At 39.7% G+C, this 27,701-nt stretch overlaps 1 protein-coding gene across 4 annotated transcripts in view; it reads right to left on the bottom strand.

The window, feature by feature from the left end:
* The window catches only part of moxd1 (monooxygenase, DBH-like 1), a 199,835-nt gene that overhangs the window by 37,846 nt on the left and 134,288 nt on the right, over nt 1-27,701 (bottom strand). For all 4 annotated transcript variants that reach the window (XM_069887036.1, XM_069887035.1, XM_069887034.1 and 1 more), the window contains 3 exons: nt 17,348-17,515; nt 17,101-17,184; nt 3,756-3,935 (listed from right to left, as the gene is read on the bottom strand). In XM_069887036.1, the coding sequence (XP_069743137.1) occupies nt 3,756-3,935; nt 17,101-17,184; nt 17,348-17,515 (432 nt within the window). The remainder of the gene's footprint in view (nt 1-3,755; nt 3,936-17,100; nt 17,185-17,347; nt 17,516-27,701) is intronic.

Here is a 27,701-nt window from a genome sequence, read left to right as displayed (position 1 = left end):
CTTTTAAAAGTTTATAAATAATAAGAGGTGTTGGATTAGTGCCTAATGGTTTATATGCAAAACAAAAGGTAAAAGAAAACATCAACAGACTGTTAAAAAACTACATTTTCCGAAATTGTCTGAGCCTACTTGTTTACAAGAAGCCAGGACTCAGCGTAGAATGGATCCAGAGGAGGACGTGCAGAGTTCGGCATTGAAGCTCTGTTTTAAGCATTCAACAGCTTTCGGACCAAGGAGCTGGACGGGTGCCAGTATTTCACACAACGGCCACTGTGAGTGCTGTTACTCAATCTTTAACAGTTGAATCAGCTGGGGCGCCACCAGCTGGAGAGTTAAAGAGCTGTCATTTGACTGATACAGTGGTGGCGCTGTAAAATGCATCTTCAATTACAACGGTTTTTCCAGACATCGATTCAGTGAAGATGATTAAAGAGATTTGGCTTAAAGATAACTCTGATCTTCAGTCTCCTGGCATTGCTGGGGGGACTTTGAGAGGGATTTTTATACGAAGTCAAACTGCTAGAAAAGATACTAAATTAAGGGAAGGGACAGAAGATCCCATGGTCTCTAAGGAACAGCAAAACCCCATTATACCTGAATCTATTTCTGTTGAAATGTCTGTTAAGGATCTTGAAGATAAGATATATTCTGTATCGAGTCACTTAGCTAATTTTGTGAACCTGTTTATTTCCAAGATTAATGCGATGGCGGAAGTCATTAATGGAGCTTTTAAGCTTGAAACCACTGAAAGATTTGAAATGTGTGATCAAGGTTTAGTCGATGCACAGGATCAACTGCTCAACTGCAAGATGAAAATAGAATAATTGAAACATTGCAGATCCAAAATTAAAATTTAGCAAAAAAGGTTGATTATTTGGAGAATCAATCTAGACAGAATAACGTGAAAATTGTTGATTTGCCAGAAGGCATAGAAGGACCAGATCTAAGAAAATTTTTTACTGAATGGATTCCACGAATGTTAGGACAGGATAAATTCCCAGAAGGTTTAATACTGGAACGTGCTTATAGAGTTTTAAGAAGAAAATCTTTTTCAGGGCAGAATCCAAGATCTGTTTTGATCCGTTGTTTGAACTATTGTGACAGAGAGACAATTTTACGTACGGTTACTAGAAATGCCCAGCAAAATAGATCTCCTTTGATGGTTCAGAATAATCCTGTTTTCTTCTATCAAGATTTGAGTCAAGAAATTATGTTTCAACGACACGAATTTAATTCTGTGAAAGAACGGTTGTGGAAAAAAAAACATAAGGCAACATTTAGGTATTCTGCGGTACTGAAGATTTTTTAGGATGAATTAGCCAAATTTCTTTGACAATCCTAAAGAGGTTATGGACTTTGCTCAGTCTCTACCAATCATGTAGTTTCAGGAACAATGTAGTCCTTCAAGGTCTCCAAAGAGAGTAGAGATGTAAGGTGGGATCCAGATTTTTAAAAGAAATGGAAGCAATGGTGACCAAAGTGGTAACGTTGATTTAAAAAAATAAATCTTTTATCTTTTTTTTTTGAGAAGAGTTTAAATAGTTTAAATAATGATGATAGTTTAATGAAATGGGAGTTGGAAGAGGGAACTGGGTGGGCACTAGTTTCCAGAAGTCATCAGCTACCTGTGAGTTATCTCACACCCAATATTTTGGGGGAAGTTACCGCTTTGGGCGGCTTAAACAGGAGGAGGTAGTTGTGACCTCCGACCTGTTTTTTTTTCTTTTTAATTTTTGGGTTAAGAAGTGAAGGGTTTTTTTAAATTATTTTTTTTAAATAAATATTTTTTTTTAACTCTTTTTGTTTTCTGGAATTAGGAGTTTTTTTTCTCTCCTTTTTTTTCTCTTTTTTGGGGGGGGTTTCTCTTTTTCTTTCTTTTTTAAGAGGATGATGTCACAGAAGATAATAAGTCAAAAATTGAGGATGTTGAATTAGATGAAGAGGAAGATGAGGGGAAAGGTGATAAGAAGAAAAAGAAGAAAATTAAGTACAAATACATTGAGGGAGAAGAGTTTAATAAAATTAAGTTGATTTCGATAGAGAATTTTGAAGATGTTATAAATGAAGAATATGGAGAATTTTATAAGAGTTTGAACTTTTTTTCTTTTTTTTTCTTTTTTATATAAGGGGAGGGGAAGGGAATAAAAAGTTTATCTGATTGTTTTTCTAAGGGATGTTTTTGTTCTCTCGATGAATTATAAAGGAAACTTGGTATTAATGGAAATTCTGTATTTATGTATTATTAATTATGATTTTTTGTATAACAGATATGTGGTTGATATATGATTTTAATATTTGAACTTAGTTTTAAAGTGGATTTCATTTGTTAAATACATGTATTATGTTTGATTTAAATATATGTTTAATCGGAAAATTAGTATTGATTTTTTTTTGTTGTTAGTAATTTTTTTTGTTGTTAAGTTTTATCCTTTTTTTTGTAAGTGGGTTTTTTTCTATTTTATTTACAACATTGTTAATTAATTCTTCACTCTTTATTTGGGGGGGAGGGTTGGACTAATTTTAAATTAGATGATTAATGTTGTGTTATAATTATTGGGGGGGTTAATTTGTGTAGTTTAATGATGTAGTATTCTAATTTTTATTATCTTACTTGTTATTATTTCTTTAAATGTAATTTTTATTTTATTCATGTCATAAAATTTTAAATAAAGTTTAAAAAAAAAATATATATATAATCCAAATAGAGTTAAATACAAAACAGTAGATAAGAGAATGAGTAAGCCCTTATTTGATATGCTATTACCATGAAATATACTGTTTTACCTTCAGGGATGTAAATCTGTAAGATGGAAAGCTGAATGTAATTTTTAAATGATTGTACATTTCATCCTTTTTGTTATGGTTTATCAATTTTCTGATAAAATAATGAACAAGTTGTGTGAAAAACCTGGGCCCAGAATGAACAATATTAAAAACAGGAAGCTTTTATTGTTAGGATTTGCTTTATTACGTTTCCTAATCAGAACATACAGTGTTCAGTTTTCCTATTTGAACCAATTATATCCTGAGAACTCATCAAGTTAAAATAGTTGAGATGTTGGTTTTGCTATGACAATGGAGGGTTTGTAGCATTCCCTTGTTAAAAAAAGGTCATTGGGTCAATGTTTGGATGGAGAAATCTCTTTTCATTTCTTAGTACTATTGCTGTAGCTTGACAGAAGGGAGGTTTTGGACTTTAATAGAAGGGAGAAGTAGGGATTCTTTAGATCAGTCTCCAGTGTCTAGAAGAGCTCAAAGACCATTCGCAAGTTATGAGCAGAGGTAAATGAGGTCACTTCAGACCTGCAAGAAATCAAGTTGCCTTTTTTTTGTGTAACAGAGATTATTTCTATATTTCAGTGTGTGGTGATATGACCATCAGCCCACTGCAGGGGATGACCTCTGTTCCTGCAAGAAGACCACCTAAGGGGCTGACTCCACCTGGCCAGCCGTCAATCAACCGACCTGAATATAAACCTGAGCTGGCCCCTCCTGGGCCAGTCACTCGTGGAACCATTAGGATGTAAATTGGTGTACAGGCTTTTAATGGATTAAAGCCTGTTGTACAGTCTTTGCTGAGTTTTGTGTTTGCTTGCTGCACCACACAGTGTATCTGTATTTTTATTAAAACTTGTGAAAATTAACAAAAATATTTTTTGTCATAAAGAAGCAATTTTAAATAAATATGAAATGTTGTACAGATATAAAGAATATGCAATTAAATAAATAAGCATTTAATAATAATCAGGACCTACCTTTCCTCCAATTGCCCATGCTATAATGATACTTTCACAGTTTAAAAAATTGTCTGGCATATTGGAATGGTAGCATTCATGTCCAATGTCAAGGGTACTATCATTCAAGCTGCTGTGGCACTGATAAAGGAGAATATGATGGACCAAATGTTCATGCCCTTTCTGAATTATTGGTTCAACCTTTGAATAAATGCATTAAAATAAACAGGAGATAGTAAGTAATTTTACAATACAGAAATAATTTCATTATTATACATTTATGGCACCGTGCAGGTGGAATTCTGACATAGCTATTTTACCCCCCTCGCCCCAAAAAAAGCTTAAGAGATCGAATCCGATATGTATATGCGGTTACCCATTAATCTATGGGAAGGGCCAAATCTGTAAGCTATCATGAAGATGAAATCAAAATGGTCATCAGTATAAACTGCTCATTTGAAGCCCTTGAAGTAATCCCTATGCCATAGGTGCTCTGTGATTAGTAAGGGATTACTTCAGGTTGCATGTGAGTGGAAAGAAAAAGTTTGAAAACCACTGTTGTAATCGTCCCTAATTGACTCATTATGTGCAGAGTTTCAAAACTCCAAATGAGTTACACTTTTTCTCAAGCAAAAGATTTCATTAACAATTGGGTCTAGAGCAGTGGCTCTCAACCTTTTCCCCCCCACTCACATACCACCTTAAATAATCCCTTACTAATTACAGAACACCTATGGCAAAGGAATTACTTAAGGTAGTATGTGGGTGGAAAGAAAAAAATTTGAAAACCACCGCTTTAAAATCATTAACCAAAAAAAATTAAGATTTTGGCTCATGTTTCAATTGCAAACCTGATAATAGGGCACTTACATTTCTATTCTAAAGGCAATTAGTTGATTAGAAAAAGTCCACAAACTAGAAACTGAGCTGTTTGGCATTTTTCTTTCCATCACCCTGCATCTGAAAATCACAGGCACTGAACTTCTGGTCATTGAAGAGATCTTTGCAAAGCACTATCTCAAGAAGACTATAAACATAAAAGGCCCCTTTCATCCTGCCCATACTCTCTTATCGATATCATCTTTTGGGGGGGGCAAGAAGATACAGAAGCCTGATATCTGGCACCTCCAAATTCAAGAATAGCTCCTTTGCAACAGATATCTGGCTGAAGAATCACCCTGCACTAATTACAACACTAATTAAAGACCACCAAAGTTCTGTTTGCACTACTAACAGTCCATCTTTTTCACCACTATAAATTGTGAATATTTAGAATATAGAACAGTACAGCCTATAATGTTGTGCTGTCCTATATTCCTATATTCCATCAGTCTAATATCTAATATTTAATACATAATAATCATTGATTCTTATATATTATTTGTTTATTATTTATTTATTATCTATTTTCCTCTTCTTTTTATATTATCTTTGTTTTTTTTCCTCTCATGTGCTGTTAAGCTTGTTGCGCTTTATGTGCCTAGCACATTACAGCAAGTAAGACGGTCATTGCATCTGTACATTGAAACTTGTTTCTTTTCCCGCCAATATAAATTGTTCACCAGTACCCCATATCAAAGATAGACCAAGGCAATGGTGCTTGTTAACTGTTGCCCCAATGAGTTGACTTGGGTAAGAAACACTGAATCCTTTAAATGCTCAATTTTCAAGTGTTTATCTGTTTGTCAATGGAGAACAATTGTGCTGTTCATAAAACACAGAGGGTTTGCAAGATACAAATTATTTTTCTACCCAAACGATTCAGGCAAATTATCTTACAAAGACTTGGCCCAGCATTTAGAGCAGTGCAATAGTCAAGTTTATTGTCATCTGACTGTACAAGTACAACCCATCGAAAAGCATTCTCTGCTCCTCAGTGCAAAAACATGCAAATACACAACCAGACAGGATACATATTGTAATGGATAACTATTGGGAGGAATTTGGTAAAATTAGAGTAGGTTACATATATTCTTAGGCTTGGCTTCACGGACGAAGATTAATGGAGGGGTAATGTCCACGTCAGCTGCAGGCTCGTTTGTGGCTGACAAGTCCGATGCGGGATAGGCAGACACGGTTGCAGTGGTTGCAAGGGAAAATTGGTTGGTTGGGGTTGGGTGTTGGGTTTTTCCTCCTTTGTCTTTTGTTAGTGAGGTGGGCTCTGCGGTCTTCTTCAAAGGAGGTTGCTGCCCGCCGAACTGTGAGGCGCCAAGATGCACGGTTTGAGGCGATATCAGTCCACTGGCGGTGGTCAATGTGGCAGGCACCAAGAGATTTCTTTAGGCAGTCCTTGTACCTCTTCTTTGGTGCACCTCTGTCTCGGTGGCCAGTGGAGAGCTCGCCATATAACACGATCTTGGGAAGGCGATGGTCCTCCATTCTGGAGACGTGACCTACCCAGCGCAGTTGGATCTTCAGCAGCGTGGATTCGATGCTGTCGGCCTCTGCCATCTCGAGTACTTCGATGTTGGTGATGAAGTCACTCCAATGAATGTTGAGGATGGAGCGGAGACAACGCTGGTGGAAGCGATGAACTTTGAAAACTTCCTAAGGCTCATTGAGGTGGAGGAGGATAATCAGCGTCTAACAGCATTGCTGTCTATGGTGTCCTTGAGAGTCTACGAGAACATCCACAATGAGGGCATAATCGAACCCAGTTCAAGTCCCTGGAGAGCCCAGATGGTAGTTATCAAGAACGGGGAAAAGCTACGGATGGTGGTCGACTATCGCCAGACCATTAACTGCTTCACGCTCCTGGATGGGTACCCCCTGCCACGCATCACGGATGTGGTGAACCAGATCGCCCAATACCGCATATTCTCCACCACTGACCTACATTTGGCCTACCACCAGCTCTCGATCCGCTGTGAGGACCGACCATTCACGGCCTTCGAAGCGAATGGGCGGCTGTATCAATTTCTCAGGGTACCATTTGGGGTCACGAATGGTGTCGCGGTCTTCCAGCGGGAAATGGACTGGATGGTGGACCAGAACGGGCTAACCGCTACCTTCCCGTATCTGGACAATGTCACCATCTGCGGCCACGACGCGCAGGACCACGACGCCAACCTAGACAAATTTCTTCAAACTGCCGGTCGGCTGAACATGACCTACAATTTTGACAAGTGTGTCTTCCGCACCACACGACTTGCGATTCTAGGTTGCATGGTGGAGAAAGGGGTAGTGATGCCAGATCCTGACCGCATGCGTCCCCTAATGGACTTACCCCCCCCCCCCCAATCCCCATACCCAGAAAGCACTCAAACGCTGCCTGGGCTTTTTCTCATATTACGCCTAATGGGTTCCACACTACGCCGACAAGGCGCATCCTCTTATCAAGACCACCTCCTTTCCCCTCTCAACCGAGCCAGAGCAGCTTTCAATCGAATCAAATCCGACATCGCCACTGCAACGCTGCACGCGATCGATGAGTCTGTCCCATTTCAAGTTGAGAGCGATGCATCCGATTTTGCCCTAGCAGCCAACTTGAACCAGGCCGGTCGGCCTGTAGCCTTCTTCTCCAGAATCCTCCAGAGTCCATAGAGTAGACACTCCTCGGTCGAGAAGGAGGCCCAGGCCATAGTTGAAGCGGTGCGTCGTTGGAGACATTACCTCGCTGGGAGGCACTTTACACTGCTGACTGATCTATGCGCGGTCTCCTTCATGTTCAGCAACACCCAGCGAGGTAAGATAAAAAACGACAAAATGGCCAGATGGAGAATTGAACTCTCCACATTTAACTATGACATCCTTGCAGGATCTTTGGAGACTTTTATGCACATTTCACAAGTAGGTGCTAATTGAAATGATGTTATAAAATGAATAGACCATTGTTTGGAATTGGAGACAGGCTGGATGGTTGAATAACTACAAGGCTTCTGACCTTTCTACAGGGTGCTCACAGAAGGGTCACTGTTGTTTACCGAAGACAACAGCTTGACCAAGGGGGAGAACTCCTGTGTTTGCTGAAGAGGGTGGGGGTTTTGGCAAGGGAGAGAGTCACATAGGCTTCTGGGCAGTCTCAGTTGGGGAGAGAGAGATGAGACCAATGTCAAGAAGCCCTCTCAGCTATTCTGTGTGACACTGAAAGCATATGTATAAAGCATAAGCAGCCAGGAAGCTGGTTTGAAACAGAAAGCTCCAGAACAGTGGATGGCTGGAAGTGCTATCTGTCTGATGTTTCTCTTGGAATAAGCGGAACAGAAAGGAACTCTGTGGGGGCCTGAAAGAAAAAGGTTACCATCTGGAAAACCCTGATGGGGCAAGTTTAATCAGCGAGATCTTGAGGTGACTAATGGTGGTACCTCAGTTGTGGAAATCCTGGAATAACAAATCTCTCTCTGCAAACCCTACAAGAACCTTCCTGAGCGGTAAACATTTACCTTTCGACCACCAAAGCCTGGTGAACTTTATACATGTTAAATTCTGTGCACAGTATAAGAATTGCCTGCATCCAGAGAATTTGGAAGAAGGAGAAGTGAGATTGAACTGTGAACCAAAGAACTTTTCTTAAATTTACACACTCATTACATACATGTGCGCTTAGAATTAGAAGGGGGTTAATTTGAGTTAGTTAAATATAGAGCTAAGTTAAAGTTTGATTCTATTTTCATGTTTAAAGTTGACTAAAAACAACTTTTGTTTAAAAAAAAACTACACATCTTGGTGAATGTCTATTGCTGCTGGGTTTTGGGGTCCTTTGGGCAAGTAATACATATGCAAGACAAGTATTATAATCTATAAAAATAAATAGATAAATTTTGGTTTTTTTCACAAATGAGAGACTCAGATGGTTAGTGTGAGCAGTTCCTTTGGCCATTCAGCATTCTCACTGCCCATGGGAAGAAATAGATTTGATTATGAGACATGCCATCCAAGATATGAAAATATAAAATTCAAAATCAAATTGGTCTTTGTTGGTGGCAGATTCATAGGTGCAATATCTCACCTTAAAACGTGCAAACTTGCATTATGAAAGCAAAGACCAAGAGCCAACAGTTGAAGGTTCAATTGTGTGCCATTAACAGCCCTGATATAACCACACTATACGAGATTAAAACTCACATATCTGGTTGTTAGTGGCAATTCAAATATTAGACCACAGAATGTATCCAGCAATGATTTGAAAAAAATCAGAGGAATGCAAAAAGTCTCAGTCTAAGAAGTTTTCAGGCAGCACATTGCAAAAAACAATGCTTGTGTTATTACAATGACATAGATAAAAAGGAGAAAGTACTGAAAAAGGATTACAGAGAGCTAAGAAATAGGACAGCCAGGGTGGTGATCTCTGGTTTGCTACCTGTGCCAAGTGCAACTGAGGACAAAAATGGAAGGTTAAGGAAAATGAATGTGTGGCTGAGGGGCTGGTGTAAAGGACAGGGTTTTGGCTTCTTGGATCATTGGGATCTTTTTTGGGGAAGGCATGACCTCTACAAGAAGGATGGGTAACACCTAAACCCAAAAGGGGTCAATATATTGGCAGCTAGGTTTGGTGCAGCCGTCGGGTGTGGTTTAAACTAATTTGGCAGGGGGGTGGGAACCTGTATGATACGGCAAAGGACAGAAAAGATAAAACAGGAAAAGTTAGGTTAGGCAGCGAAAGTAAAAAATCAGAAAGAGCAAGGAGGGTGAAAAAAGCAAATCTGAAGGCTTTATATCTTAATGCAAGAAGCATTCGGAACAAGGTAGATTAATTAGCTGTGGAAATTGCGATAAACAAATATGATTTGATTGGGATTACAGAAACATGGCTGAAGGGTGGGCAAGCCTGGGAACTTAACATCCCGGGGTATATGATATTTAGGAGGGATCGGCAAGAAAGAAAAGGGGGTGGGGTAGAATTGATGGTGAGAGAAGGGACCAACACGATTGACAGGAAGGAGATTAACTCAGAAGATGCGGAATCTATATGGGTAGAACTGAGGAATAGCAAGGGGCGGAAAATCTTAGTGGGGGTGGTATATAGGCCTCCAAATAGTAGTGTAGAGGTGAGGGATGGCATTAAAAGAGAAATTAGAAAAGCGTGCAATAAGGGAACAGCTGTCATCATGGGAGACTTTAATTTGCATATAGATTGGACTAGTCAAATTGGTAAAAATACAGAGGAGGAGGAATTCTTTGAATGTTTACGGGACAGTTATCCAGACCAATATGTCGAGGAACCAACTCGGGAACAGGCCATTTTAGATTGGGTATTATGCAATGATAAGGGGCTAATCAACAATCTTGTTGTGCGAGGCCCTTTGGGTAGGAGCGATCACAATATGATCGAATTCTCACTCGACATGGAGAGTGATGAAATTAAAACCGAGACTAAGGTCCTGAATTTAAAGAAAGGGAATTATGATGGTATGAGACGGGAGTTGAGTAAGATTGATTGGGTGGTGTTTATGGGGGAGTTGACTGTGGATAGACAATGGAAAGCATTCACAGATCTAATGGAGAAATTGCAAAAATCGTTTATACTGGTTTGGCATAAAAATAAACCAAAAAAGGTGACTCAACCGTGGATAACAAGGGAAATTAGAGACAACATTGGGTTCAAAGAGAGAGCACATCAATTGGCCAAAAAAAGTACCGCAACCGAAGACTGGGAGCAGTTCAAGATGCAGCAAAGGAGGACAAAGGGATTAATCAAGAGAGCAAAGATAAATTACGAAAGTAAGCTTGCGGCAAATATAAAAACCGACTGCAAAAGCTTTTATAAATATGTCAAGAGGAAAAGATTGGTGAAATCCAGAGTAGGTCCTTTGCAGTCAGAATCAGGGGAATATATAATGGGGAATAAGGAAATGGCAGACCAATTAAATTCTTACTTTAGTTCTGTTTTTACAAGAGAGGATACAAATAACCTCCCAAGGATGTTTGGAAACATAGAGACTAATGCAAGGGAGGAACTGAAAGAAATCAGTATCTCTAAGGACATGGTCTTGGGGAAATTGATGGGATTGAAGGCAGATAAATCCCAAGGCCCTGATAATCTACATCCTAGGGTACTCAAGGAAGTGGCCATTCAGATAGCAGATGCTTTAAGAATTATTTTCCAGAACTCGATAGACTCAGGATCAGTACCCATGGATTGGAGGGTAGCTAATGTTACCCCACTATTTAAAAAGGGGGGTAGAGAAAAGCGGGGAATTATCGGCCGGTGAGCCTTACATCAGTAGTGGGCAAAATGATGGAATCCATTATTAAGGATGTAATAGCGGAGCATATGACTAGCAGAGAAGGGATCGGACAGAGTCAACATGGATTTACAAAAGGTAAATCGTGCTTGACAAATATATTGGAATTCTTTGAGATGGTGACAGGCAAAATAGATGGGGGAGAGCCAGTGGATGTGGTGTACCTGGACTTCCAAAAGGCCTTCGATAAGGTCCCGCATAAACGACTGGCTTCCAAAATCAAGGCTCATGGGATTGGGGGCAAAGTATTGATGTGGATTGAGAACTGGCTGGCAGGTAGAAGACAGAGAGTTGGGATAAATGGCTCATTTTCTGAGTGGCAGGCGGTGACCAGTGGGGTGCCACAGGGATCTGTACTGGGACCCCAGCTGTTCACAATTTACATTAATGATCTGGATGAGGGGATTGGATGTAATATCTCCAAATATGCAGATGACACTAAGCTAGGAGGGGTTGTGTGCACGGAAGAGGGGCTCAGGAAGCTCCAGTGTGATTTGGATAAACTGAGGGACTGGGCAGATACATGGCAAATGCACTACAATGTGGATAAATGTGAGGTTATCCACTTTGGTAATACAAACCGGAGGGCAGATTACGATTTGAATGGCAATAGATTAAGAGATGGGGAAGTGCAGAGAGACCTAGGGATACTTGTACACCAGTCTCTGAAGGCGAGCATGCAGGTACAGCAGGCGGTTAAAAAGGCAAATGGTATGTTGGCCTTCATATCAAGAGGGTTTGAGTATAGGAACAAGGATACCTTACTGCAGCTGTACAGAGCCTTGGTGAGACCACACCTGGAGTATTGTGTGCAGTTTTGGTCACCTTATCTAAGGAAGGATGTTCTTGCAATGGAGGGAGTGCAGAGGCGATTCACCAGGCTGATACCTGGAATGGCAGGAATGACTTATGAGGAAAGATTGCGCAAATTGGGATTGTACTCGCTGGAGTTTAGAAGATTGAGAGGGGATCTCATAGAGACATATAAAATTCTGGCAAGACTGGACAGAATGGATGCAGATGGGATGTTTCCAATGATGCGAAAATCCAGAACCCGGGGCCATGGTTTGAGGATAATAGGCAAACCATTTAGGACCGAGATGAGGAGGAATTTCTTTACCCAGAGGGTGGTGAATCTATGGAATTCATTGCCACAGAGGGCAGTAGAGGCAGGTTCATTAAATATATTTAAGAGGGAATTAGATATATTTCTTCAGTGTAAGGGTATTAAATGTTACGGAGAGAAGGTGGGGACGGGGTACTGAACTTTAAGATCAGCCATGATCTTGTTGAATGGCGGAGCAGGCTCGAAGGGTCGAATGACCTACTCCTGCTCCTATCTTCTATGGTTTTTTTTACAAAACTGATTAATCATGCAAGATCAACAATTCTTATCTTTTGCTGTACTTGCCCCAAATCACGCTGTGGAAATTTTAATAATTCCTCCTTATTTCAAGATGGAAAATAACTATTCCCAGCTCAGATTTATGAATCTTGGAAATGAATGTATGGAAATGAATGTGTGGAAATTAAAAATTCAAAAATGTATGTTTGCATCTTCACTTTTCATTGAATTGATTATAATTTAAATTTAGACATATAGCAGGGTAACCGGCCATTTTTCCCCAATTTACACCCCATTAACTTACACCCGTGGTATATTTTGAATGGTGGGAGGAAGGGGAGAATGTACAAACTCCTTACAGACAATGCGGGATTCGAACTCCGGTCCGGACCCAATTGCTGATGCTGTAAAGGCTTTGCACCACTGAAGTAGAAAGGATGATTTTTTTGGCTGTTTCAAAGCTAATTTAGGGGTGATGGCGACTAGCATCAAATCACACGAAGCAGAGTGCAGGTAAAATGCTGGTTTTAATAGACTAATATATAGTTAGGTCTTGAGGTCTTGCCTCTGTGCAAGCCTAGCCCAGAATAAGGGGGGATGAATCTCCATCGGTTTATATATGCAAGGTCACCAGGTGGCTCACCTGGTGACCTAGTGGTGTAATAACAACGAGCTCTCTACTGGCCACCGAGACAGAGGTGCACCAAAGAAGAGGTACAAGGACTGCCTAAAGAAATCTCTTGGTGCTTGCCACATTAACCACCGCCAGTGGGCTGATATCGCCTCAAACCGCGCATCTTGGCGCCTCACAGTTCGGCGGGCAGCAACCGCAAAGCCCTCCTCACTGACAAAAGACAAAGGAGGAAAAACCCAACACCCAACCCCAACCAACCAATTTTCCCTTGCAACCGCTGCAACCGTGTCTGCCTGTCCCGCATCGAACTTGTCAGCCACAAATGAGCCTGCAGCTGACGTGGACATTACCCCTCCATTAATCTTCGTCTGCGAAGCCAAGCCAAAGAAAGAACAAGGGGAATGAAATAATTTATAAAAACACTTGTGCAGGAAACAAGAACACAGCAAAGTTGTTGACAACTTAGTGGAAGACTGCTAATAGATCAACATTTGTTTAAGTTGTCCACCTCTGTGATTAAAGCCTTACACTGATGAATTTAATTTTGTGTTTTGCTAAAAGAATGAGAAATTAGCTAGAGCCAAATAATGCTGAAAGAAAAATTAAACAATTGCTTGAATTAAAGAGCAAGCACATAGAGAAAGGCAATAAATGTGAACATTGCCAATGATCTTCATTAGCCTGACCAAAAAAAATTCACCAAATAAAGAGCAATTTTTATGCTAAACTTGTTTATGTGCTCTCCATGTTCATGATTTAGATTTGAATTTTTCAAAAGTGAATCACATTTGATAGTTTCAGTCTTGTTCTTTGAAAATGTGGTGAATAGACAGATGGGGCCATAGTTTAACATGTAATCCATCAGTGTATTACTGCTTCAGCACTGCATTCTAGTATTGCACTGACCTGAAGCATCAAATGTAACATTTTGAGTAATCCTTTAGAAATCACAGAACAGCCTTCCATGATGAGCTGGATATAACATGTTCATGTACATATGTAACAAGTATGTAACTAAAACAATGGTGGTGCCACAGTAATGCCGTGCTTCCACTGGTGCAGACACGGGAGAGTGGAGAGCAGAGACACAGCGCGGTTTTAAAGAGTTCCACTGCCTGATCCTGATATTGGAAGCTCTGCACAGGCTTTAAATGGTTGGCAGTGTTTATAAGTAAAATCCTGCAACTGCTGAGGTCTGTATCCAAGTTGGCAACACTTGTGCTTGGCAGCAGACAAGAGGAGTTCAGACTCAGGGGTGAAGTGGACCAGCACTGGGAACCAAGAACAGGAAGAACACCCCCCCAACCCCACATTGAGAAAGAGATGACCCTTCAGGGAAGGTAACCAGGACAGGGGTCCAGTGAGGGGCTTAGCAGCTGAAGGATCCACACAGGCTGCAGGTAACTTGTGGCTGTGGGACTCACACAGGCTGTGGGCTGCTGGAGAATGGCTCATGGGAACCAGGTAACGGAGCTGGGATTTGACAGGTTACTGTGATCAAGAAAGGCTCCTGAAGGGCAAGGCTTCGTGATCATATCAGAGGTGTGGATCTGGAGCTTGGGTTGCCAATAGTTTAAACTGGATTCTGTGCAGCTGCAGGAGCACTGGAGGCAAATCCATGGACACTCAGTAACTATGAATGGACTCTTTTATGCCTCTCTTTCTCTTACCTCCAATTTAAAATTTCTGTTTGCCTTTTATCTCAAGAAACCCAAACTAACAAGCCATGTCCAATTTTTGTTCCTTTACTTTGATGTCTTTTCCCACAGTACATTGAATTGTTTAAGTAATTACCAGGAAATTCAACATACTATTAAAGTTCTATGACAATTTTTTAAAAATTTAGACATACAGCATTTTTTTAGGTGAGGTTTTAAATGGTAAAACTCAAGCCTTTCAGGTTAATGTTAAAAGATCCTATGCTAGAACATAGAACAGTACAGCACAGTATGGGCCACAATGTTGTTGAAATCTTCCCCATGTCCATCAACCCTTCCTTCCCTATATACGCAGAACATAAAACAGTATAACACATTATTATTTCAAAGAAAGGGCAGATTAATTGCTTCCTCAACTGCCAGGAATGAAACAGATGATAGAGTCAGCCCATGCCACCCAATTAGACGCAATCGACCTACACCTCCAGTAGGTTTTTGAAGGATGAGAGGAAACTGGATCACGTTGGGAAAATCCACGCAGACAAGGGGAAAAAGTATAAACACCTTAAAGACAGTGCAGGATTCGAACCCTGGTTGCTGGCACTATAAAAGTGTGGCACTAATTGGTGCGCTAATCACAATTTATGTCACTTAACTCCTTCAATATTTTTAATCTTATGGTGGTATATCAATTAATAAATTACTGTCATGAAGTCCATTTCATCCCTCAACCATCTAACATTGTTTCTTCAGATCTATTCTTTACCGATGGCAATATTAAACACATCTAAGTCGCATAACTTTATCCAGTAATAAAATACATTGTATAAATTATATGAATACTTCACCAATGTTTCTAACAACCAAAGGAGATGGCTGCATATCCTCCATTGCACATTGATAAAAACTTGCCCATTGAAAGAAACCTGCAAGAAGCATTCTGCCAGTTTCTGATCACTTCACACAATTTAATCTTTCAATGACCTCCACTGTATTAACATTTCAATTTAGTAATTAAAACACAATTGATCTGGTGGGGTCTCAGGACTAATCTTTTGGCTTATGCTGGGTGCTAAAACATATCTTCCTAACAGTCTAATCATTTCTCTTGACTATTACTTACTGTGCATGTATGAGGGCATGAGGAATTGTGCATATTTTGCATTTACCCTCATATTGGAAAGGGATTAAAGAGAGACTGAAGGAGAAACTCAAAGCAAAACCAAACAGATGAAAACTGCAAACAATTAATGAGCTGAAAGTAAACAATGTAGAAATGGATTTAAGATGGCTAGAAATAAATTCTGTTCACTCCAGCATGTTGTTAACTATTTAAGCACCAATGTATCAGTGACTTATTACAGAGAATTAATGACATAGTCCAGGAATAAATTACTGAAATATGTAGGGGAAGAGAGTAATTTATGTTGTCATCTTAAAGACCCAATTAGAATTGTGCCTTCCCAAGAGGAATCTGTAACAGTTAGTTATTTCCACTGATGTATAATGCATTCACTCTACTGTAATTTTAACACTGTTCATTTCAGTTTCAAAAAGGTACTTTCCATGACTACTAGTTTAAAGACAAAGTCTAGTAATATCAGGCAGACACTAAAACAGATATAGAAATCTAATAATTAAACACAGATATAAAGATGACAACAGATGGATTATGATTCAACCCAAGTAACATTTAATTTATTTTATTGCTTCATTTCTTGAGAAGTTAAGAAGAATGTGTTTATTTACATATTTTCAAAGAGCTTTGCAGCTATTGAAATACATTCCGATATGCAAGTATTGTAGTAATATGGAAAAGAGCAGCTAATTTGCCACAACATGATCGCATAACATAATTGAAATAGATGACTCTATCATCTGTTTCATTTCTGGCAGTTGAGGAGGCAATTAATCTGCCCTTTCTTTGAAATAATAATGTGTTATACTGTTTTATGTTCTCCATATATAGGGAAGGAAGGGTTGATGGACATGGGGTAGATTTGAACAACATTGTAGGCCAAAGAGCCCATACTGTGCTGTACTGTTCTATGTTCTAGCATAGAATCTTTTAACATTAACCTGAGAGGCTCGAGATTTATCACTTAAAATCTCACCTAAAAAAGTGCATTTGACACAATTGGACAGGCACATATGCTTTAATTAAATTCACTTTTTGGTCTTCATCATTCTTCAGAATTTATGCATTGTGCTTTGCAAAATATTGGAATTATTTTTTTTTTTGTTTGCTCCCAACTGCATATCTATTCCAAAGGACAAACTGCTCAATTCTTCCAGAAAGCCACACATATCATCCATGCATTTTCCTGAATTTCACAACAAAATCAGAATAAACCCTTATAATTCAGTTAAGCATATTGAACAGATTCAAAACAATAACCTGTTGAATGTTAGATTATAAAGAAATAGAGAATATAAACAATATTTTGTTCTCCACTGCCCTGTAGTCAGAGCTGTGGTAAGTTGCTAAAATTATCACTTTTACTTTAATATGGTGACAAAAAAAAATGATTGCCTCATTACTCACCCTTATTACATGATGTTTTTTGGTCAAGGTTGGCAGCTTAAAGATTTGACACCAGTACATTGTGTCCTTGTTAGGTATCAAGACCTGTCTTAAACAAAATAAACCTATTAAAATATTATTCTAATATTATTCTATTAATAAGATATATGTATGTTTTTGCAAGGGAAAAAAGAATATTAATTAATTAATATTATATGCAAAATATAATCCTAAAGTGGATGCTATTACATCTTTGATGTGTACTTACGATACGATGTTGTATATTGAATGTAAGTACATCACTGGGTATTGAAGTGTCCATTTCAGGGTTCAACAAATGAAGACTTTTCCTTCCACGGTTTGATGAGTGATACTGTGGACCACCTTGTCCCACATCATCAGAATGATAAGCCCAAATCACCCTCACAGTGTTATCCTAGTCACAAGGAATGAACAAAGTCAAACTTAAGATTTTTCAATGATATATCAATCTGATTGCTCTCGGTACTGTCAATATTTAAATGATTCACTATTTTTAGAAGTTTTGTTTATTAATTTTGGAAGACTGGTCAAGTTATGAGAATCTATCATTCAAACAGAAACCCAAAATGTAGGGCACATTCTGTAGGAGTCTTCAAAATGTTATCCAAGAATCAACCCTGATGCCAGAGCAAATAATCAACAATAATCAACAAGAGTAAGAAAAAGCACAGGAGAATGTGATTATATACAGGAATACATTCAATGGCAGTGAGAGGAGATGGTCTGCCATGAACATGTTAAAGGCAGCACCCGAGACCATCAAGATTATCTTTATTATTTGATGTAACCTACACAGTGGCTTCATAATGGCAGCCCTGCTGCATATCGGTGGGGAGTGAAGAGAGGAGATAAAGCATTCCCATGGGGTCCCAACCACCTGGTCAACTGCCGTCAGCTCTGCACAGGTTCTGAATGGCCTGTTAAAGAAGCTGACGGAAGTTTTACTAAAATCCCGTGACCTGTGCCCAAGACGGCAGTGCTTCTCATTGGCAGCCTCCATAAGGGGTTGCAGACGACAGGTAAGTGGAGGACTGGCAAAGTGAGAAACAGGGAGACCACCCCCTGGCCAAGAAGGAGAAGTAAAGGAGATGACCCACAGGACAGTCACCACAGTGGCAGACCAGTAAGAGGGCTCTGTGGCTGAAAGACCCATGCATGCGGCTGGCGACTCGAGGTGAGGAACCCATGGAGGCAGTGGACTGCTGTAAATTGCTGTCAGGAGACTTTCCGGGTTGCAGACTGCAGGAGAATGGCTCATAACTGGCTTAAGGGGTTCCAAGCATTGGAACTGGGATGCAAGGGGGTGCCGAAGGGTTCCTGACCATGTTGGAGGTTCGGATCTGGAGCTTGAGTTGCAAATACTTTGGACTGGACACTGTGTGGCTGCGGAAGCTGTGTGGAAGGGCTGGAGGCGAATCTACAGACGCTCAGTGACTCTGGGGGGAACTCTCTTTGGCTTCTCTCTCTCTGACTTTAAGAGGTGCTTCAGGCAATTTCTGCTTAAAGTGAATCTGTCGGCCTTACAGCAGACAAAAGCAATTTCATATTGAAACTGTTAAAGAAACTTACCATTTGCTAAATAGTGGTCTTCAAAATATATACATACATACATACCCCCAGCAAACCCTATATATACACACACTATGTTTTTTTTTCCTATACATACACACCGATGATAAAGTTTAATTTATAAACTAAGCATAATAAGAGATTAACATCAATAACTAATAAAATAGAACAATTAAAAAAAGGTTACATGAACACAAGCACTGTGATAGGGAATCGGAATGTGTGTGTGTGTGTGTGTGTGTGTGTGTGTGTGTGTGTGTGTGTGTGTGTGTCTGCGTGTGTGTGTGTGTCTGCGTGTGTGTGTGTGTCTGCGTGTGTGTGTGTGTCTGCGCGTGTGTGTGTCTGCGCGTGTGTGTGTGTCTGTGTGTGTGTCTGTGTGTGTGTGTGTCTGTGTGTGTGTGTGTGTCTGTCTGTGTGTGTGTCTGTCTGTGTGTGTCTGTGTGTGTGTCTGTGTGTGTGTGTCTGTGTGTCTGTGTGTGTGTCTATGTGTGTGTGTGTGTGTGTGTGTGTGTGTGTGTGTGTGTGTGTGTGTGTGTGTGTGTGTAAGAGAGATGATTACATGTCCTTCATTGCTATTTAATAGTATTGGCTTTTTCAAGTCTGAAACTTCTGGATGAAAGTAACAAAGATGCAGTTCACTTGAATCATGGTTTTGACCATCTAGCATGACATTGGGATGTTGTCATGCAGATGAATAGGTCTTCCTGTTTCTCCATCATGCAGTCTGCTCTGACCTGTGTTCTTGCTAATTGACAAGCTATTCAGTATTAACAATGACCCATTACTGAAAATGATTGAAGAGTCCACAGCTGGAAGAATGAAATGTTTCTAATTGTAAAGTTAGCATCTTGAGTAGTATGAAAGGAGCATTATTGTAGTTGCTTCATGAGTTACATAAATCTTTCCTTCCAATGAGATAAGCATAAAAGAAATAGCTTGACTGATATTTTGATTTGTGATCAAAATTAATTAAAGCAAAGAATTTCTTTCAACCTAAACAAATAATTCATAATAGCTTGTTTTTATAGATTTTTTCTGGACTTTTTTTTCAGTTACGCTTATTAACGATATTGTCACTTAAAAACTTTAAATCATGCCTTGGGTTACAACACTCAAAAGCCTGTTGAAATACTAGTCTCCATCAGCCATTTACCAAACATGCTAGGTAAATGATAAGGTACCACACAGATCTCCAACAGTTTACAATATGGAACAGTACAGCACACAAACAGACCCTTCAGCCCATATTGTCTATACCAACCACGATACCAATTTAATTAATACTATTTGCCTGCAATTAGTCTGTATCGCTCTATTCCCTCCCTTTTCAAGTTTCAGTCTAAATGCTTCTTCATTGTTGTGACTGTACATATTTCTACCATCTCACTTAGCTGCACATACCAGGTGCCAACTCCACTGTAAAAAAAATTGCCTCGCACATATTCTTTAAATTTTTCTCCACTCAGTAAACCTATGCCGCCTGATATTTGACATGTCTACTTGCAACTTTATGGACATTAATCTGTAGGAAATAAAAATTAGTTAGTAGTGAATTTCCTACTCACTGTTGCATGTACAGTGTGGAACTCAAGTCAATAGTTCCATCCCCAGACTGCTAAGTTGAAGTGAATTAATACCCTGGATCATTTACTTTCTATTGCCCAAACAGCTTCCTGCTGATCTGAGCTTTTCAAATCCAACTCCAGGCTCCAGTGGGTATGCCCAAATCAAATCAATCTAAGAGATGACAAAAAATCCTGGGGATGCAGGATTGGGGAACCAATCAGACACTGTACAGGCATTTAGGGCACTATCCACATGGACACCACTCTCCCAGTGTCTTCTTGGGAACCATGTGGAGGGGATATGACCAGTTGCTGTCAGACTGTCAAATGATTCCCAGTTCAAGCATATGATCAGATACAGCCTCAGCAATCTGCTGACGATCAGGGGTGAGTCACCAAGGCCAAGCTGAAAAGGGTGGTCCACGTGTTTGTATATGGTGAGTGACAGAGTGTTTGACCTCGGTATGCTTGTCATCTGGTCGAGTAATCTCCAGATATTCTTAAAGAAGGGCATGAAAATGTTTAGTTGATGTCGTGGTCATAAAAGACGGATTGACATGTTGTGTATCACTGATGACCCCCTGAACTGTGAGGCTGGTAGTGGAGCCAATAAGTTTATGGTGTTTGAGATCCATCAGCAGTCCTCGCATAAGAAATCAGCTCTAATGATGGGTGTGGGAATATTTTCAATGATAAAAAACCCACCTAAAAACATGCCACAGGCCAAGATTAAGTGTGAGTGATCTTTCACTCATATGTAGAAATGGGCGATTTATTGCCAGCTAGTAGTTGAATGGTAGTTGAAGTACCATGGATATCAGACGTTGATGGAAGGGGAACTTCCACTCCAGTGTCTATTAGAAAATGAATGCCCTGGTGTTTTTCTGTAATGTGAAATAGTGGATGACTGTGCAGCTCCAAACCAGGAAGACTCGTTACACCTAGTCCTTGGCTTGGGCATTTCCCTGCTGTTTAACTCAAGAGCAGGGCAGCACAGAGCATTGAGCCTTGTCTCCAAATCTCCAGTGATACCAGCATTTGGCACCAGCGTGCAACGGTGTATGGCTGCAGCTGTGTCTCCACCCCCAACGTGAAAAGTTCTTCCCTTTCAGGTGGTCACTGTGGCTCAGATCCATGGTGAAGTAACAGGTGAGCGCCTGGACTTTGCACATGAGTTGATCAACAGTACACTGCTGTTCCGTCATTTTCAATTGCTGTCTGAATGGAGGCTCAGGAGCACTGACTGTTTGCACTCACCTGCCTGGCAGAGCCACCCCTAAGATCTGTATGGGCTGGTCCTCATTGCGTAAATTATATTTAAGGTTAAAAGAATATGGAATAGTATCTTGATACAAGGTAAATTGGGATAAAAGTGAAATTATGCCACTTACCGGAGTAATTATACACAGTGTAAAAGAGATTCTCTATTTAAATGGCTGTTGAATGGAATAAAATATTTAAGGATATGAGTAGTTAATAATTTAAATAATATACAAGTTAAATTATACCTCGTTACTTAAAAAGAAGTTGAAGATTTTTGAAAAATGGATGGAATTACCAATAACATTATTGGGAAGAGTTAATTGGATAAAAATGAATACATTTCCAAGAGTGCGATATCTCTTTCAAACACTACCTATATCTCTTCTGCAAAAGTTTTTTAAGGAACTTCATTTGAAAGGGCAAGATATTGAGTATTGTTGGGCATAAGCCCACCCTCTGCTAGACATTATGACGCCCACATCATGATGTCACCCTTCCATATATATTTTTAAAAACCCTGTGTTTTGGTAGCCATGTTAGTCTAATAGAAGTAAAGGATGAGAAAGCATCACATCTCCAAGTGTTAATTGTGTGTGAGTGCATATACAAAAGTGGCGACGAAGAATGAAACAAACCCTACACATACTCCATGCACCAACCATGAGAAGGAAAACAAAAGGTAGAAAACGACTACCTAACAACTCCAACAAATTCCTGCCAAAAGATCAAGCTGAAAGTGCACCAAGATGGTGGAGGGAAAGTTCAGGAAATTCATCGAAGTAGAAGAGAGTTGCGATAACTACATAGAATGGTTTAACCACTACTGTGTAGCCCACAATATTGTGGAAGATCCAATAAACAATAAAAATTATTAGCAATGGTGATGGTGTTACACTACAAATTGCATACAAGACTATCTGCCATTCAGACCTGCAGTCAAAAACTTGGATGTGGGTCAACCAGACCTACTTGTCGGGAAGTCGTTCCGCCAACAATGCTTCTGTTGTGGGAAATACAACCACTGACCAGAAAACTGTTTCTTAAAAAATTCTAAATGCAACCATTGCAAAACAGAAGGACATATCAAAGCTAAATGTCCACTTTTAAAGCACAGGTGACCTGCAAATAAACAAGCAGCTAAAGTCAAAACAATTGCAGAGAGAGAGAGAAAGAAAGAGAGAGAGAGGCAACCTAGCAACAATGATGATAATGGCCCAACAAATGAGCTTCAAGCTCCTGAAATTTCAGCTCCTGAGATATTACACATCCTAGGAATAAACAGAGGAAACACAACAATCTTTATAAGGCTAAAATCAAATGGACACCACCTGTAGATGGAGTTAGACACAGGAGCAGAGGTGTCCCTAATGTGGTTACATGTAAAGGAATGCTTGCTACCACGTCTCCCGGTAAAAACAACTGAAATAACTCTAAGGTCTGTTACAGGAGACAGAACTAAAGTGTTTGGAAAATGTACGGTCCAAGTACAATACAAACAATAGCAACCAAAAACACTCTCTCTCTACATCGTAGATACCCAGGGACCAGCACTTTTCAGAAGAAACTAGCTACAACACATTCCCCTAGACTGGCCTGTTCAATACTAAATGTAAACCACACGGACACCTCCCAGCCAGAACATGACCAAATCCTTAACAACCATGCCATGGTTTTCCAACAAGAATTGGGTAAAATCAAAGGTGTTCAAGCCAAACTGCAATTAAAAGATAATGCAGAACCAAAATCCTTCAAAGCCTTAACAGTCCCATTTGCTATGAAAAGAAAAATTGAGGCTGAATTAAACAGACTATATCATGAAAGCATGTTAGAACCAATACAATATAGCGGTAGGGCAGTAGCCATCATACCTGTACGAAAAACAAATGGTGAGATTACAAAATCACCATCAATCCATCACTCAAAATACCTGAATACCCCATGCCTAAGGGGGAAGAATTGTTCTAAGCATGAAATGGAGGGCAAAAATTCACAAAACTAGATTTGTCACAAGCATCTCAACAGATAGAATTGGACAAGAAAAAGGAAATATGTAACAATCAATACCATCTGGGACTATTCACCTATACAGCAGGACCTGCGATTTTTCAAGCAACAATGGACAAATTATTATATGGACTCTTGGTTGGCTGTTACCCAGATTATACCATCATCACGGGCTGAAACGACAGTGAACACTGACAAAACTTTGAAAAGGTTTTAAACCAGACTACAACAGGATAATATATGATTACAAAAGAACAAATGGATATTCTTTCATGTGCCCCTCAGTAACATATCTTGTGTTTACAATTGACAACAAGGAGGTGCAAATGAATCCAGTAGGAAGAGAAGCTGTTCACAAAGCCCCATACCCAACCAACAAATCGGAATTGCAGTCCTTCCCAGGACTTGTTAATCACGACCGAAAACATATCCCTAATATGTCTACGCTCTGCAGCTCTCTGAACCAATTACTCAAGAAAGATCAAACATGGTATTAGAAAACAGAAACTAAACACATAGTTGATCAACTAAAGGAAATCCTAACGTCAACAAACAAGGTGCTGATCCACTACGACCCTAGTAAAGAAGTTACACTAGCCATGGATGCTTCATCAGTGGGTCTAGGAGCAGAACTATCCCAAATCACAGGAAAAGGTGAGCAACCAGTTGCGTATGCTTCACGAACATTAACCACAAGCGAACGCAATTTCGCCCAACTAGAAAAGAAGGATTGGCAATAATTTTTGGTGTAAAAAATTCCACCAATACATTTACAGAAGAAAATTCACCCAGATCACAGACAACAAGCCTCTTAGTTTAATCCTGGGGCCACACAAAGGTATACCAGTATTAGCTGTGGCCAGAGTTCTAGCAGTGTATAACTATGATATAAAACATAAACCAGGAACACTAAACCTTATCACGCATGCCACTACCCAAGACAAAACAATAAGAAGAAATTATTAAATGGACAGCAGAGGCAGCTGCCATCAACACTGCCCATTACAACCCAGATAATCAGAAAGGAAACCCAAAAAGAGGCCACATTAAGCAAGATCCTATACTTCACTCTTAATGGGCGACCCAAATCTGAAGTCATCCCAGACGATCTAAAACCTTACCACACACATTGCCATGAAATATCAGTTGACGAAGGATGTTTACTATGGGATACCTGTACAATTATTCCAGCCAAATGGCAAACTACCATGTTATCAAAACTGCACCATAACCATCCAGGAATGGAACAAATGAAGGCACTGGCCAGGATGCAGTCTGGTGACTCTCCACAGACAGACATTGAAACAACTGTAAGAGAATGAAAATTGCTGCAAGCCTAAGCCAACCCATGGAAATGGCCACCCAAACTCTGGGATCGGATTCATGTAGACTTTTCTGGACCATTCATGGGTGAGACTTTCCTAATAGCTGTGATGGCACAGTCCAAATGGCCAGTAATTTCACAAATACGAGTTTGGATAGTTCCAGTATTTTCTGGTTTTAGTTTAGAAAATAGAATGCATTTTGACCTAAAAATTCTAAAAGACATGGCTTCAGAAATAGTGCAATAGTTATCATCTTCCAGATTTGAAGTTCCAACAGGCCAGAAATCAGCAAGATTCACCTTGCTACTCAAGAAATCGGAGGGGAGTAAAAATGGGTAACTACAGACCATTTACTCTATCATTTGTTGGGGAAAATGTTGCAATCAATTATTATGAAAATGAAAACAAAACACTGAGGGGCACAAGATGATTTTATAAAAGAATATTGTTTTAAAGATTATAGCCTTCTTGAAGGATGCAACAAGCAGGATACTAAGTAGCCCGTGGACATCCTACAGCATACAATAGAGTACCACATAATAGCTTACAGTCCAAGGCAATGGATCCCATTATATGTCCTCTAAGCTGATGGTGATCAACATGCAGAAAACAAAGGATTTGAATAAGTGCACCATTTTCAAGTTGGAATGGAGTGCCTTGGGGAGGAGTGCTGGATTTACAAGCCTTATTAATAATCTACATACATTATTGTCTCTTCATTTAAACTTCCTGACAAGAAAATGCAAAGGGGAAAGTATGGGAACATGGAGCACATAATTAACTTGAAACTAGAATTCCCGCTATTTTGGTGTACCAACCACATGCAGTTATCACAGTTGCGTCCAATCTGATCTGAAAACTTTGCCGAATTGGCTAACAAGGAAGATGGGGGGGAGTGGGGGGGGGGGGGGGGGGTGGTGGGGGGGGGGGGGAGGAGTAGCACCATAGCACAAATTCCTATTCTTAAAAAAAATTCTTTTATTTGTTTCCATTGACACCTTTACACAGGGTTTGCGATGTTAACTCCAGGGAAGCAAATCAGCACTTAATGAACTTTGCCAATACCATTCAACAATCCAGTGGCACAAACTGCTACTATAAGATGAGGGGGAGTGGAGAAGACAGGCTCTCCAGTATCTCTGCTCACCTCCTCTCCCCCAGCACCCCACGTGATGGACTAGAATGATCGACTTCCAGATTATAAATGGCCTCACACTAGTGTGAGCTGATCAATTGGACAAGGATTGCTGTATGCACATCACAACTGATTGCTTAAAGAGGGACTATAATTAGTCAAAAATATTGAGGTGATTTAAAAAAAAATATTGTGATGACAGAAAGCCATCCTATGAGATCTATGCAGGACATTTGACATGCCAGCGCCAATGCTTTCATCTATGCCCTTTTCACAAAACCTGCATAACTTTAATTTTTAATATTTTAACTTGAAGATACAGTATGGTAACAGGCCCTTTCGGTCCATAAGCCCACGTCACCCAATTACACCCATGTGACCAATCAACCTTTTAACACCGAACATCTCTGGAACGTGGTAAGCAACAGGACCACTTGAAGGAAACCCACACACTAATGGGGGGGAACATACAAACTCCTTACAGACAGCATTAGATTCAAACCAGGGTCCACTGGGAATGAAATAGTGCTGCACTAACCGTTACGCTAAAAAAGCTGCCTGATGCATGTGCCTCTTTTTGTGAACAATAATAACAAATGCCTTAAATTTATATCAAAAGCACCAGTTTCTGCCAACAATGAAAATATGCACTACACAATATTTCATATCATTAGCTGTGTGACTGATGGCAGGCACTATGGTGATTTCTTCCCCAACGTCTTCAAGCCAACTTCCCTGTAATCTGTAATTATTAGGTGATAATTAGTGCAATCTAATGAGTGCTAAAAACAAAACATGACGGCGGACCGCAACCGCAAAGATCAGGCCGGCACAATGCTCTGTATTAAACACCGGCATAACTAACACCACCCCTAGCATAGCGAACGGCGCAGTTGGAAGCTGGAGCAGTACAAGACCAGCAGCCCTACAATGGTGCTGGTCAGGCTGCCCAGCTAACAGAGCAACATCAGGCTGGGGAAGAAGGGTATTCATACTCAAGAATGTCCACGTAGACGGGAATCCTGTTTTTGTTATTCGTGCGAATGATGTCAGCCAATCAACCAAACAGCAGGAACTCCAATTGTATAAAAGGAGCATTTCCAGCCTCAATAAAGACAGAGCTTAACCTCACACACTGCGAGTGTGTTTCTTCGTAGCTGACGGCTACAACATTAACTTTTTAATGCTTAAAAAATGAAAAGACTTGATCTAATTTCCAGCATCTTTCCCCCCACCCCACCCCCAGAAAAATTAGAATCAAAAACACAAAATTTAAAAAAAAAATTATTCAGCCAGAGGAAATTTCAAGTCATAGTTTCCACAGGTATTATTTCTTAGTCAAAATAAGTGGATATGTCACAATCTTGATTTCTTAATTCCAAAATACAAAATATTAAAAACTTGATATATAGTGCAGTTTTCCACATACAGTTCTTCCCAATGTTATGGTTTTAATTTAGTTTATTGATATAAATTGATATAAATCTTAAGCATAATTATTGCAAGAAACAACTCTTTGCTCCATAGTAATTAGGTTTACCTACTTTTACAATTTTTTCTTACATATTCTCAATGCCACTATATAAATTTTCTTGGAGTAATTTTCTCACAAGACAATATGTATCAAACAAGATTTTAGGAAAGTGTCTACTGCTTTATAAATTCTATAAGATATGCTAAGGCATATCACATATCAAAATGTAAGTAAAATGTAGAAAT

Source organism: Narcine bancroftii, chromosome 6 (genome assembly GCF_036971445.1).
Source record: "Narcine bancroftii isolate sNarBan1 chromosome 6, sNarBan1.hap1, whole genome shotgun sequence".
Taxonomy (NCBI): domain Eukaryota; kingdom Metazoa; phylum Chordata; class Chondrichthyes; order Torpediniformes; family Narcinidae; genus Narcine; species Narcine bancroftii.
Note: the sequence above shows the minus strand (reverse complement) of the source record. Positions and strands in the feature narration are given on the sequence as shown.